This window comes from Zootoca vivipara, chromosome 13, assembly GCF_963506605.1.
Source record: "Zootoca vivipara chromosome 13, rZooViv1.1, whole genome shotgun sequence".
NCBI classification, from domain to species: Eukaryota; Metazoa; Chordata; class Lepidosauria; order Squamata; family Lacertidae; genus Zootoca; species Zootoca vivipara.
Genome location: NC_083288.1, coordinates 28,600,208 through 28,615,549, shown reverse-complemented (window position 1 = coordinate 28,615,549; position 15,342 = coordinate 28,600,208). Strand labels below are relative to the sequence as shown.

General features: G+C 41.6%; 1 protein-coding gene across 1 annotated transcript; it reads left to right on the top strand.

Annotated features, from left to right (window-relative positions):
- Window positions 1–6,420: 6,420 nt before the first annotated feature.
- On the top strand, window positions 6,421–7,203 carry LOC118077915 (olfactory receptor 10A7-like). The gene has a single exon (XM_035101637.2). The coding sequence runs from the start codon at window positions 6,421–6,423 to the stop codon at window positions 7,201–7,203; it is 783 nt and encodes a 260-aa protein (XP_034957528.2).
- Window positions 7,204–15,342: the final 8,139 nt, after the last annotated feature.

Here is a 15,342-nt window from a genome sequence, read left to right as displayed (position 1 = left end):
AATGGTAATTGTAGCAGGTATAGGTAGCTGGTCTCCTTTTGTTTGGTTTCAGGGGTTTGTCTGATTTGGGGGAGGTGGCATTTGGGTCCAAACACCTGAAATGAAATACAGTGGTACCTCTAGTTATGAACTTGATTCGTTCTGAAGGTCCATTCTTAACCTGAAACTGTTCTTAACTAGAGGCGTGCTTTCGCTAATGGGGCCTCTTGCTGCCGCTGCGCCGCTGGCACACGATTTCCGTTCTCATCCTCGGGCAAAGTTATCAACTCGAGGTAACTCTTCCAGGTTAGCGGAGTTTGTAACCTAAAGCATTTGTAACCTGAGACATTTGTAACTTGAGGTACCACTGTAATAGGAGAGTAAGAACAACATTGTAAAAGGGTTTCCTTTTTAAGGAAAGGGTGTGAAGCAACACACCTATTTTATTCTCTCTCTCTCCCCTTTCCTCTTCCTCCTTCCCTCTAGTATTTGTAGTCATATTTAATATATAGGAATGTAAACATGAAATATGAATATAAATTAATAATATCATATATTCATATGGAGACAATAAAATATGGTTTAAATGTTGTTGTTGTTTAGTCGTTTAGTCGTGTCCGACTCTTCGTGACCCCATGGACCATAGCACGCCAGGCACTCCTGTCTCGCACTGCCTCCCGCAGTTTGGTCAAACTCATGTTCGTAGCTTCGAGAACACTGTCCAACCATCTTGTCCTCTGTCGTCCCCTTCTCCTAGTGCCCTCAATCTTTCCCAACATCAGGGTCTTTTCCAAGGATTCTTCTCTTCTCATGAGGTGGCCAAAGTATTGGAGCCTCAGCTTCACGATCTGTCCTTCCAGGGAGCACTCAGGGCTGATTTCCTTAAGAATGGATAGGTTTGATCTTCTTGCAGTCCATGGGACTCTCAAGAGTCTCCTCCAGCACCATAATTCAAAAGCATCAATTCTTCGGCGATCAGCCTTCTTTATGGTCCAACTCTCACTTCCATACATCACTACTGGGAAAACCATAGCTTTAACTATACGGACCTTTGTCGGCAAGGTGATGTCTCTGCTTTTTAAGATGCTGTCTAGGTTTGTCATTGCTTTTCTCCCAAGAAGCAGGCGTCTTTTAATTTCGTGACTGCTGTCACCATCTGCAGTGATCAAGGAGCCCAAGAAAGTAAAATCTCTCACTGCCTCCATTTCTTCCCCTTCTATTTGCCAGGAGGTGATGGGACCAGTGGCCATGATCTTGGTTTTTTTGATGTTGAGCTTCAGACCATATTTTGCGCTCTCCTCTTTCACCCTCATTAAAAGGTTCTTTAATTCCTCCTCGCTTTCTGCCATCAAGGTTGTGTCATCTGCATATCTGAGGTTGTTGATATTTCTTCCAGAAATCTTAATTCCGGCTTGGGATTCATCTAGTCCAGCCTTTCGCATGATGAATTCTGCATATAAGTTAAATAAGCAGGGAGACAATATACAACCTTGTCGTACTCCTTTCCCAATTTTGAACCAATCAGTTGTTCCATATCCAGTTCTAACTGTAGCTTCTTGTCCCACATAGAGATTTCTCAGGAGACAGATGAGGTGATCAGGCACTCCCATTTCTTTAAGAACTTGCCATAGTTTGCTGTGGTCGACACAGTCAAAGGCTTTTGCATAGTCAATGAAGCAGAAGTAGACGTTTTTCTGGAACTCTCTAGCTTTCTCCATAATCCAGCGCATGTTTGCTATTTGGTCTCTGGTTCCTCTGCCCCTTCGAAATCCAGCTTGCACTTCTGGGAGTTCTCGGTCCACATACTGCCTAAGCCTGCCTTGTAGAATTTTAAGCATAACCTTGCTAGCGTGTGAAATGAGCGCAATTGTGCGGTAGTTGGAGCATTCTTTGGCACTGCCCTTCTTTGGAATCGGGATGTAGACTGATCTTCTCCAATCCTCTGGCCATTGCTGAGTTTTCCAAACTTGCTGGCATATTGGGTGTAGCACCTTAACAGCATCATCTTTTAAAATTTTAAACAGTTCAGCTGGAATATCATCACTTCCACTGGCCTTGTTATTAGCAATGCTTTCTAAGGCCCATTTGACTTCACTCTCCAAGATGTCTGGCTCAAGGCCAGCAACCACACTACCTGAGGTGTACGAGACCTCCATATCTTTCTGGTATAATTCCTCTGTGTATTCTTGCCACCTCTTCTTGATGTGTTCTGCTTCTGTTAGGTCCTTACCACTTTTGTCCTTGATTATGGTAATCTTTGTACGAAATGTTCCTTTCATATCTCCAATTTTCTTGAACAGATCTCTGGTTTTCCCCATTCTATTGTTTTCCTCTATTTCTTTGCATTGCTCATTTAAGAAGACCCTCTTGTCTCTCCTTGCTGTTTTTTGGAAATCTGCATTCAGTTTCCTGTATCTTTCCCTATCTCCCTTGCATTTTGCTTGCCTCCTCTCCTCCGCTATTTGTAAGGCCTCGTTGGACAGCCATTTTGCTTTCTTGCATTTCCTTTTCCTTGGGATGGTTTTCATTGCTGCCTCCTGTATAATGTTACGAGCCTCCATCCATAGTTCTTCAGGCACTCTGTCCACCAAATCTAAATCCTTAAACCTGTTCCTCACTTCCACTGTGTATTCATAAGGGATTTGATTCAGATTGTATCTTACTGGCCCAGTGGTTTTTCCTACTTTCTTCAGTTTAAGCTGGAATTTTGCTATAAGAAGCTGATGATCTGAGTTACAGTCAGCTCCAGGTCTTGTTTTTGCTGACTGTATAGAGCTTCTCCATCTTTGGCTGCAGAGAATATAATCAATCTGATTTCGATGCTGCCCATTTGGTGATATCCATGTGTAGAGTCGTCTCTTGTGTTGTTGGAAGAGAGTGTTTGTGATGACCAGCTTGTTCTCTTGACAGAACTCTATTAGCCTTTGCCCTGCTTCATTTTGAACTCCAAGGCCAAACTTGCCAGTTGTTCCTTTTATCTCTTGATTCCCTACTTTAGCATTCCAGTCCCCTGTAATGAGAAGAACATCCTTCTTTGGTGTCATTTCTAGAAGGTGTTGTAAGTCTTCATAGAACTGGTCAATTTCACTTTCTTCAGCACCGGTAGTTGGTGCATAAACTTGGATTACTGTGATGTTAAAAGGTCTGCCTTGGATTCGTATCGAGATCATTCTGTCATTTTTGAGATTGCATCCCATTACAGCTTTTGCCACTCTTTTGTTGACTATGAGGGCCACTCCATTTCTGCTACAGGATTCTTGCCCACAGTAGTAGATATGATAGTCATCCGAACTGAATTCGCCCATTCCCTTCCATTTTAGTTCACTGATGCCCAGGATGCTGGCCCCAACAACATCAAACATACCATCTCAGGACTATTTAATTGCTCATCTTCTAACATTGTGTATGCCATCAAATGCCAACAGTGTCCTTCAGCTCCCTATATTGGACAAACAGGCCAAACCCTACGCCAAAGGATAAATGGATATAAATCTGACATCAGGAATCACAAGACAGAGAAACCAGTAGGAGAACACTTCAATCTCCCAGGACATTGTATACAAGATCTCAAAGTAGCTGTCTTATTACAGAAAAAATTCAGAAACAGACTGGAAAGAGAAGTTGCTGAATTGCAACTCATTACCAAGCTTAAAACCATGGAGAGACCTGGTCTGAATGAAGACATTGGGTTCTTATCTCAGTCATTATACATGATAAAGCTATCTTTAGCCATCTCACACCTTGCTTTTTCCTGCAATACCAATTGCAGTCGTTAAGAGTCGTCAACAGGTTTACCACTCCTATCACCCAATCACCCATTCCTACCACCCTTGTGAGTCATACCCCTCCCCACCCTCTTACTAGATATAAGGGTCTGGTGACTTCTGTTTCAGTGCATCTGAAGAAGTGTGCATGCACACGAAAGCTCATACCAATGACAAACTTAGTTGGTATCTAAGGTGCTACTGGAAGGATTTTCTATTTTACTTTTTTGTTTTTTAAAAAAGTGGTTATCCTCGTCTTCTCCATCCTGGTAATTAGTCATTAGCCATCTCACCCATTGCTTTTTCCTGCAATACCAATTGCAATCGTTAACAGTCGTCAACAGGTTTACCACTCCTATCAGCCAATCACCCATTCTCACCACCCTTCTGAGTAATACCCCTCCCCACCCTCTGACTATACATAAGGGTCTGTTTCAGTGTATCTCAAGAAGTGTGCATGCACACGAAAGTTCATACCTATGACAAACTTAGTTGGTCTCTAAGGTGCTACTGGAAGGTTATTTTTTTGTTTTTTTAAAGTGGTTAGCCTAGTCTTCTCCATCCTGGTAACCGCCAGTTGCTCTGGACAACAATTCTTTTCAGCTGACATTTCCATTGGTCAGGGGTGATAGGAGTTGAAGTTCAAATCTTCTGGAAGGTATCAGGTTGAGAAATGCTGGTTAGCCCATGTGGCTCCATTGGGCTCTGAGAATTCCTCTGATTTGAGGAACGACATATATCCATGTGTATGAAACATAGGGATTAGCTGATTAAATGAACAATTTACACACACACACACACACACACACACACACACACACACAATGACTGAGCATTGGGAAATTTGGCCCCAGGCCTCTGCAGAGATGGGGTGGCAGTCAGGTACACTTGTCCTGCTCCTTGGAGAGCTAAGCCATATGGGGCCCCCTGCCAGGGACCAGTTGCTTTTAATGTTTGAGTTTAGAATTTTATTCTAATTTCTTCTAATTATTCTAATCCCACCAAGGGCCTAAAATAAGCCTGTTTGGTCTCAGTCAAAATTCCAACCTTGTTCATCGGCCACTTGCTAAAGTGGGTTTATATATCACACAGGGGGAGGGAAATAGCACCTCCAAATTAAGCTAGGGAAGGGATTTAGTTTAGGAAGGTGTGGGGGAAACAGAGGCCTGGGAGCCAAATGTTGCCTTTCAGGCCTCTCACTTTAGCATTTGGCACCCAACACAGCCAACTCCTATTTTACCAGGCCACATTACTCACATTCCTTGTTTATTTTTGCGATATCCTTAGATGTTCCCTGCCTTGCTGGAATGTGTCCTTGCACTCTAATGACACTTGCTTGTTTGGATGGATGGTGGAGATGGGTGCGAGAGTGTGTGTATCACCTAATCTACTGTATAAACATAAAATCAATCTTCTCACCCACTTTTTGCTTCTCACTCTACCTACCACTGCCATGTGCTCCCTCCATGTTTGCCAGAAGTGAAGATTGCCCACTCCTGAATTAAGATGCTCAGCAGACATCATTAAAGAAAACACATTTCTATATTGCTGATTGCTCCCTGTCCTGTAAATTCCCCTTGAGTGCAGAACGAACTAGTAGTAAGGAGGGACATATTGTAATTATCACTGTACCAAAGAGGAGCTAATCTTAACATATAAAAGGCAACTCATATTCAAAGGATTCTTTCAGATGTGATAGGTTTCCTTTCCGTATTTTCTCCTGCAATATAGTAATAATGGGCATGGTTCTGTTAGAGCATCTGACTAGAAACATATACCGGTATTTGGACCTTGGGATCCAGACTAAATAGGGTTGTCTCCCTTTGTTTATTTAGAGAAAGAGACATGAAGGTGGGAAGGAACCTGGCCACATTTAGGAGCTTTCAATTAACGCGTTTCTTGATATTCTGACTAAGTACTGCAATGTATCAAATGAAAGAACAGCAGAAGAATCAGGAGATGCTAGATAGTTTGGGTAAGACTATCCAACATGACGAAACAAGTGTTATAGATGAAGAACTTCTAATGAAATTATGTGTTGGTTGCTGAAACGCTGGACAAAATTAACCTATGTAAATCAGTCATGACTACCCCATTAAAGGTATGTGGCCTTTCTCTCTCTTTTTAAATATATAAAATGCATACAATAGAGTACTTAACAATGCTTAGAATTGCAAGGGTGCAAGGGTACTGGAGGTGTGAGATAGACGGAGGAATCGAAATTTGGCAGGTTGGATTTCTAATGGAGATATTGTAATTCCAATAGGTGGAAACAGGAAACCCATATTCCCTATGAGAAATGAAATTATCGTTGTTCGAACAATAAACTCTTGCAAAAGCTAGCCAGGTTAAAAGTTGATGCAGCTGAACAATTATTACATGGAGAACAAAGGAAATGTGCTCCTTTTGAAGTGTTAGGATCCCAGATATAAAAGCCATTCAGATTCGTCATGAACCTTTTTCCATTTTACAGGTGAAGTTATATGAAAATAAAGAACAGATAAATATAACTGAATTTATACATGTAACTGAATTTATTCTTCTGGGATTTGGAGATCACCACCAGGCATTGCTGATTCCTCTTTTCCTGTTGTTCCTTTTCATCTACATTGTGACAATGGTTGGGAACATCCTCATCATTTTACTAGTTGCCACTGACCTACACCTTCACACCCCGATGTACTTCTTCCTTGGGAACCTCTCATGCTTGGAGACCTGCTGCAGCTCAAACATCTTGCCAAGAATGTTATCCAGTTTCCTTACGGGAAGGAAAGTGATTTCAGTCAATGCATGTTTTGTGCAACATTACTTCTTTGGTTTTTTTGGAGGTGTGGAATGCTACTTATTATCAGCAATGTCCTATGACCGGTACTTAGCTATATGTAAACCTCTCCATTATGTCACCATGATGAATGGCAAATTGTGTTTCCAACTAATAGTCAGCTCTTGGTTTAGTGGTTTTCTGTCAATTACTATGACAACGATTATCATGTCCACGTTAGTTTTCTGTGGTGGCAATAAAATTGACCATTTCTTTTGTGACACCTTCCCCATCATAGAACTATTTTGTGGTGACACTAGCACGTTAAAGTGGTATATATATGTTTTATGCTCTATATTCACCTTTCCCCCATTTATATTGACCTTCACATCATACACTTTCATAATTGTAGCCATAATGAAAATCCCTTCTGCAACTGGAAAACAAAAAGCATTTTCTACCTGTTCCTCTCATCTCTTGGTAGTTACAATTTTCTATGGCACACTGATGGCTGTCTATGTGATTCCAAACACTGACAGACTGAATGCCCTTCACAAAGTCTTCTCTATCTGTTATACCATCCTGACTCCCATGATCAATCCCATCATATATAGTTTGAGAAATAAAGAAGTAAAGGAAGCATTGAGAAGACATATCTCATTCCTAGTTGTGCAAAATGAGAAGAAAAGACAGACCTAAGATTCGCTAAAGTTGTTGTTTTCTCAAAAGTGACTTCAAATTTGATAACATCACTAAACACATATGATTTCATTTTTATAGATAAATGTGCTCCTTTTTGTGCACATTAGAACACCACACACACACACACAGAGAGAGAGAGAATGTGGAATGCCAGAATCTGGACTAGTTCTACCCAAAATTTAGCAAATTTCTATCTTCCTTCCACAGGCTGAATCTGGCTAGAGAACCATAGAAATACCTGGGTAGGCCTTGCTCTATATTTTCAGTCAGTAGAGAGGTATGAGTTTATGTTGTTGTTGTTTAGTCATTTAGTCGTGTCCGACTCTTCGTGATTCCATGGACCAGAGCATGCCAGTCACTCCTGGCGAGTTTATAAGAAACCACATTTTCCTTCCTGGGAATCATGCATCACACACACAACTAAACTTTGATGCTTTAACTTGGTCACTGTTAGATCTGCATGGTATATGGGATTTTTCTCATCTTATCTTGATTACCTTTTATCCTCCCATTTTATCTTTCATTGTTGTCTTTTTCTCTCTCTCTTTCCCCTTGACCCCCAATCAACTCCTACTCTAGGAACTCAAGGTCTCTAACTTTTGCAATATTCCTACAAGACACAGAGCTTTTTATGTATATGAACTACATTTGTAATAGCTATGTAATCATATTGTAACAATGTTGATGATGATGACAATGATAGCAGTAGTACAATAATCACTCAATCATTTAATATTGAACATATATCTTGTTTTGATCACAATTTGTATTTGTATTTTTGCAATAAGTTCACCTTTGGTGCGAATTAAGGCTGATTTTTTGGTGGGGAGTGCATGTGCGGTTTTCCTTTTGCAATTGTGGTATATATTTATCTTGGATTTAGTGTTTTGTTGAGTATTGTGTGTTCGTTTTGTGCAGGGGTTCCCAACAAATTTTTCTCGAGGGCCCCTTAACGAGCCGCTATTGTGACGAGGACCCCCGTTAATTCCTAATCCTAAAATTAAAAAGTGAGAGCCAAATTAAGAGTCTTTTTATATTTTATATTTATACGTTTTTACAGTTACAACAGAGTACTCCATCAGTATACAGTTAGTTTTAATTTCCAGTTCTTAATGAGATGAACCACTTTTTAACCAACGGTCCATTTTTAACTACGCGAACTGTGGCTTCCGCGAAAAATAATGCTTTGTTTACAAACACTACTGTTTTGCAAAGAGGCAGCGCGCGCCAGGGAGGAGGGAGGGGGATGGAGAAGACAGGGTACCTGCGCAGTAGCGCACAAATGAAGCCAACGCGCGCAAAGCATCTTGGGGAGGTGAGCGTTAGTAGAATGCGCACGCTGCCTCTTTGAAAAACAGTCGTGTTTGTAAAGCGCCACCTAACGGCATACAGCAGAAGTACTGCCTCTATCTAATTCTAGTTTTGCGCTAGACTCTGCTCATGCTGGAAGCGACCAAAACAAAAAATCTGTTATCATATGAAATATATTTAATATATTTTTTATTCTAATAGCATCTTGCGGACCCCTCTGGCATAGCTTGCGGACCCCTGGGGGGCCGCGGACCACCTGTTGGGAACCACTGGTTTTGTGTATTAATTGAGAATATTGGTGGCATTAGGTGGTCATGTGAGATAGTGAAAATATTTTGGGAAAATTTATATAATGAGTTGAAAAAAATGTTTAAATATACTTTCACCAAAAAGCCTGAGGCATTTTTGTTGGGACTAATGGGAGATGAGATTGCTAAGGGGGACCAGAGACTCACTAGGTATGCCACAACCGCGGCGAGAACATTATTAGCCCAAAAATGGAAAACACAAGAGGTTCCAACTATTGAGGAGTGGCAAACAAAACTGATGGACTATGCTGAACTGGCAAAGTTGACTTGTGCGATCCGGAACCAGGCAGAGACAACGTTCCAGAGAGAGTGGAGTAAATTCATTGATTATATGGAGAAAAACTGTACAAGTATAAAGACCCTTGCAGGACTAAAATGAATCCTACAAACTGAGACAGAAGATGTAAAAGGAACTGTGAGATAGGATTAAAACAACAAAGCCATGTGAAGGGAGGGAGGGAGGTCTCAGCTCATGAGAGCAAAAAAGAGATGAGATGAAAAGGTTATGATGAAAATAATTGGTATAATTGTTGTGTGTGTTTGTGTTTGTGTATGATGTTTTATTTTGTCACATACCTGAAAATGAATAAAAATTATTTATATAAAAAGAGAGAATATTGGTGGCATTGAACAGGGGAAAATTAGCAACTTAAGAAAAAATACAAGGCTGAAATGTACATCTTGCAGACTGAGGTCTCTGAAAACAGATATGTTTTGCTTCCTTCCTGAAGAGATACAAAAATAGAGCAGATTTTTGTATCTCTTCAGGGAGATTCCACATCCACAGAGTAAATGTAGAAATGAATTATTATGATATCATAACTTCAGATGATGTTGGCGCATGGAACAAGGACTGGAGAATGTAAACAATAGTTGGGGACATCTGGGTAGAGACAATCTGTCACTTGCTTTAGTTTGGTTTGGCCTGTATCAAGCTTAAATTAAAAAAAAAAAGAATTTACCACAGTTCACCTAGTTCTTCTGGGTGGAATTAGTTTTCTATCTACTTTGCAATTACTGAAGCACCTAGGTAAATTCCCTCATGCCCCATATTCAGCTGAGGATCATCAGAATTACAGCAATGAAGTGATGTATTAAGAAAAAAAATGTTGCAGTGAAAGTGGCTAGAATTCTGTCAGGAGTGTTTAAGTGAAGCTATAAATAAGACCACCCTTTGGCCAGACCTGACATTTCTACCTCAGATACGTGGCTCCTAAGTGATATCGTATTGTTTTATGAGTAAGATGGTTTATATTGAGATTATATAGTTCATGTGTGGAATATGTTTTTCCAGCCTTCTCAAATTACTTCTTGACAAAATTCTTGTACAAACAGCCCAAACCCTACGCCAAAGGATAAATGGACATAAATCTGACATCAGGAATCACAAGACAGAGAAACCAGTAGGAGAACACTTCAATCTCCCAGGACATTCTATACAAGATCTCAAAATAGCTTTCTTATTACAGAAAAAATTCAGAAACAGATTGGAATGAGAAGTTGCTGAATTGCAGCTTCCGGTCTGCTGCCATTACCGATCGGCGAGGGAAACCTCGGTCTCCAAGAACCCCAGCGCCAGAGAGGAGGGGGGAGAGCCACACAAACACTGTGGCCCCCCGGAGTAACCCCACATCGGGCTTTCTGGGGATATGGAGACTCAGCGGTGCTCCTTTAAGTCTCCCTCGCTGCCTGGTAAGCTCTTTTTTAAGAGCCCCAAGAACAGCCTGAGGGGAGACGGAGCCTTGAGTCGATTCGCTATCTCTCTGGTGCGAAGCTCCGAGCCGACGGCATTTGAGCAGCAAATACCTCCAATATTAAAAGATTTGGACCTGGGACGTGAGTAAATTGCTGTTGATTTGAGAAGAATTTGGCCATGGGAGGAGATTAAAAAGAACGGAGGTCGATCTCCCCCCACTGAGTGTGTGTGATGCAGCTATCTTGCCTGCAGCCGAAACGTTTGACAGAAAGTTTTAAATTTCCCTAAAAAGCGGACTTAAAATCTGTCTCCTTGCTGCAGGGCAATGGGAAGAAATTGATTGAGTGTAAACCCTGCAAAAAAAATCTGTAATTTTGGTCTGGGAAAGACCCTTCTGTAGGCTGGGAGCAGGACCCGAGAGGCCTAGGCGAGCCACCATTATGACATCATACAGGAAAGGAAACTTTCTATTATTGTGAACTGTTGAACTGTATAAGCTGTCAAAACAACAGGACTGTGAATAGCATGAATAATTGTATTTGAATGTGAGAAATTGAGCTAAAAATAAGAGTTGGAACCAGTCCAGATACAAACTTTATGCTTGGAATTTTGGATACAAGAAATAGCACTGTCTTAGGTCCTGCAACTCATGCCTTTCCCATGAAATTTGAGACTCAAAATGGAAGTAGACAAAACATCAGCTTCCTCTGCAGAATTAGACTGTTTACAATTTATCTTAAAACAACTTCATGAAATATTATATGAACTACGTTCAGGCAAAAGGGAACAATCAGATTCCCCAACAGAGGATGAGCCACAAGCTAAGGACAAGGAATGTGTGGACATTATTAAGCCTAAAAAAGAAGAGCAAAAAGAGGAGCAGAAGGACTGTAACCTAGTGCAACCAGTGAGAGGGGTTGCACAGGACATTTGCATAATACAATGGGCTCTTGAAGAGGAAAGATCTTGGGACATTGTTCAACCTGTGAGAGAGGGAGAACAAGTCCCATGGAAGGACTATAATGCTTGGGCAGTTGATGAAGATTTGGTCTGGAAGGGTGCTTCCCCAGTGAGAGAGGGGAAGCACAATCCAGGCATCAGATTGGTTTTTTGGGGAGAGAAAATTGGGATTCACGGACATTGGGTAAAAAAGGAAGGATGGTGTGGGGCATGGTTTAAAGAATTAGAATGTCACCACCGAATGGTGAGGGAGTGGTGTGGGTTGGAATGGGTCAGAGCTGGTGTGGGCTTATTGGACGGAATAAGATGGTCTGAAACTGGAATGTTTTAAGGAGCTTGTTGATGCGTCTGGGGAACCGGAATCCAGGGGAGGGAGAGGTGAATATGATTGAAATGTATAAAGCTAAGTATGAGAGAAGAAAGAATAATGAAGCTAAGGTGTATTTTTTGGGGGAAATTATAGGCTAAGGGGATTAAATAGAAAAAGAAATAAATAATAAATAGAATGAGAATAGAGAACTGGTTCAAGAGTAATAGATAAGATGAGGATATTGAGTAAATATGTAAAAAGGAAAAAAGGAAATAGTTTAAAATACGAGTAAAAATGAAAGTTGCATTGTTGTTGTTTAGTCGTTTAGTCGTGTCCGACTCTTCGTGACCCCATGGACCATAGCACGCCAGGCACTCCTGTCTTGCACTGCCTCCCGCAGTTTGGTCAAACTCATGTTCGTAGCTTCGAGAACACTATCCAACCATCTTGTCCTCTGTCGTCCCCTTCTCCTAGTGCCCTCAATCTTTCCCAACATCAGGGTCTTTTCCAAGGATTCTTCTCTTCTCATGAGGTGGCCAAAGTATTGGAGCCTCAGCTTCACGATCCGTCCTTCCAGGGAGCACTCAGGGCTGATTTCCTTAAGAATGGATAGGTTTGATCTTCTTGCAGTCCATGGGACTCTCAAGAGTCTCCTCCAGCACCATAATTCAAAAGCATCAATTCTTCGGCGATCAGCCTTCTTTATGGTTGCATGCTTCTTTTAAGTTGCATAAGAGGGATTTAATTTGAACTCGGGAAGGGGGAGGTCGGGGAAGCCCAAAATGTTAATTAAATAAGATGTCAATTGTTTGTATTTTTTCTTTTTTCTTTCAGGCTTTTCGCTTTGTCATCTTTTTTATATTTTGGGGGTCCCCCACCTATATTCCTCTTTACTGTATTTTTACCTGTTATTCTTAATGATGGAACAAAATAAAAAAAATCCTTCAGTAGCACCTTAAAGACCAACTAAGTTTTTATTTTGGTATGAGCTTTCGTGTGCATGCACACTTCGTCAGATACACTTCGTCTTAATGATGGAATTACTGTGAATTGCTTTGTTTCTCTCTTTTTTTCTTTGTTTATGTTTTTTTATATAAAATCAATAAAAAATAATTTGGGGAAAAAAAGAGAAGTTGCTGAATAGCAACTCATTACCAAGCTTAAAACCATGGAGAGACCTGGTCTGAATAAAGACATTGGATTCTTATCTCAGTCATTATACATGTCATTAGTCATTAGCCATCTCACCCATTGCTTTTTCCTGCAATACCAATTGCAATCGTTAACAGTCGTCAACAGGTTTACCACTCCTATCAGCCAATCACCCATTCTCACCACCCTTCTGAGTAATACCCCTCCCCACCCTCTGACTATACATAAGGGTCTGTTTCAGTGTATCTCAAGAAGTGTGCATGCACACGAAAGTTCATACCTATGACAAACTTAGTTGGTCTCTAAGGTGCTACTGGAATGTTATTTTTTTGTTTTTTTAAAGTGGTTAGCCTAGTCTTCTCCATCCTGGTAACCGCCAGTTGCTCTGGACAACAATTCTTTTCAGCTGACATGTCCATTGGTCAGGGGTAATAGGAGTTGAAGTTCAAATCTTCTGGAAGGTATCAGGTTGAGAAATGCTGGTTAGCCCATGTGGCTCCATTGGGCTCTGAGAATTCCTCCGATTTGAGGAACTACATCTATCCATGTGTATGAATCATAGGGATTAGCTGATTCAACGAACAGTTTACACACACACACACACACACAGAGAGAGAGAGAGAGAGAGAGAGAGAGAGAGAGAGAGAGAGAGAGAGAGAGAGAGAGAGAGAGAGAAACTATGACTGCGCATTGTGATATTTGGGCCCAGGCCTCTGCAGAGATGGGAGGCAGTCAAGTACACTTGCCCTGCTCCTTGGAGAGCTAAGCCATATGGGGGCCCCTGCCAGGGACCAGTTGCTTTTAATGTTTGAGTTTAGAACTTTATTCTAATTTCTTCTAATTATTCTAATCCCACCAAGGGCCTAAAACAAGTCTGTTTGGTCTCAGGAAAAATTCCAACCTTGTTCATCGGCCTCTTGGTATTATATTTCACACAGGGGTAGGGAAAGCAGGTTCTCCCCTTAAGGAGAGCATGGGTTGCTGAAGGGTTAACAAGACGTTCCCTGGTTTGCTGGGTGGGTCAGTTTGGATGGCCACTGAGGGTATTGTTGCTGGGCAGAATGTTATGTTGTAATTTGTTTGATTAACAGCCACAGCCTATATGGACTGGGCAAGCAGTTTGCTGTATCACTTTTGGTGCTTGCAACTGATCTCCCACCCTCCTTTCCTATATTTAAGGGCTTGTTTGCGCATGACCTTGCTTTGCTTGTCATGGGGTTGTCTGTATTGATGCAGGGCCCAAGTAGGAATTTTGCCACTTGGCTGATTGGCTGGTGCCTTGTGGTTTTTGCCTACTACATAGCAAAATGTCACAACTCGTAAGGCTGGTGGTTAGGCATTGGTTCAAATTGGATGGTGGAGGGGTACGGATTTGGCTGGGCCTGCCCCTCAAAATTGATGCTGCCTTTAGGGGTATTCCGTGAAAGGAATCCTGGGGCTCCACGTGTTTGTCCATGCCCCCGGTAGGGGCTAGGACCACGCATGAGCCTCGGGGAGCATCTGGGGGAAAGGTCAAGGGCTTGGTGGCCCTGCCCCGGCCTCTCTCAGAGGGTGCTTACCCATCCTGGCTTCCCCAGTACGCTAGGGGAGCCAGATCTGTCCCAGGCGGGGGACAGGTGGCAAGGGAACCAATGCCTAAGCAACCACTCACATCAGTTGTATTTAAATAAAGTTGTGGCCAAAATTAATGCCAAAAACGTTAAACTTAAATTCTGTGTGAAGTGTGAGTTATTGGTGGGAAGTCTTGGTACCTCGACACGCAATCGCACCTCCAAATTAAGCCAGGGAAGGGATTTAGTTTAGGAAGGTGTAGGGGAAACTGAGGCCCAGGAGCCAAATGTTGCCTTTCAGGCCTCTCACTTTGGCATTTGGCACCCAACACAGCCAACTCCTATTTTACCAGGCCACATTACTCACATTCCTTGTTTATTTTTGCAATATCCTTGGATGTTCCCTGCCTTGCTGGAATGTGTCCTTGCACTCTAATGACACTTGCTTGTTTGGATGGATGGTGGAGATGGGTGTGAGAGTGTGTGTATCAACTAATCTACTGTATAAACATAAAATCAATCTCCTCACCCACTTTTTGCTTCTCACTCTACCTACCACTGCCATGTGCTCCCTCCATGTTTAACAGAAGTGAAGATCGCCCACTCCTGAATTAAGATGCTCAGCAAACATCATTAAAGTAAACAAAATTCTCTATTGCTGATTGCTCCCTGTCGTGTAAAATCCCCTTGAGTGTAAAATGCACTAGTAGTAAGGAGGGACATATTGTAATAATCACTATACCAAGGAGAAGCTAATCTTAACATATAAAAGGCAACTCACATTCAAAGGATTCTTTCAGATGTGATACGGTAGGTTTCCTTTCTGTATTTTCTCCAGTAATATAGTAA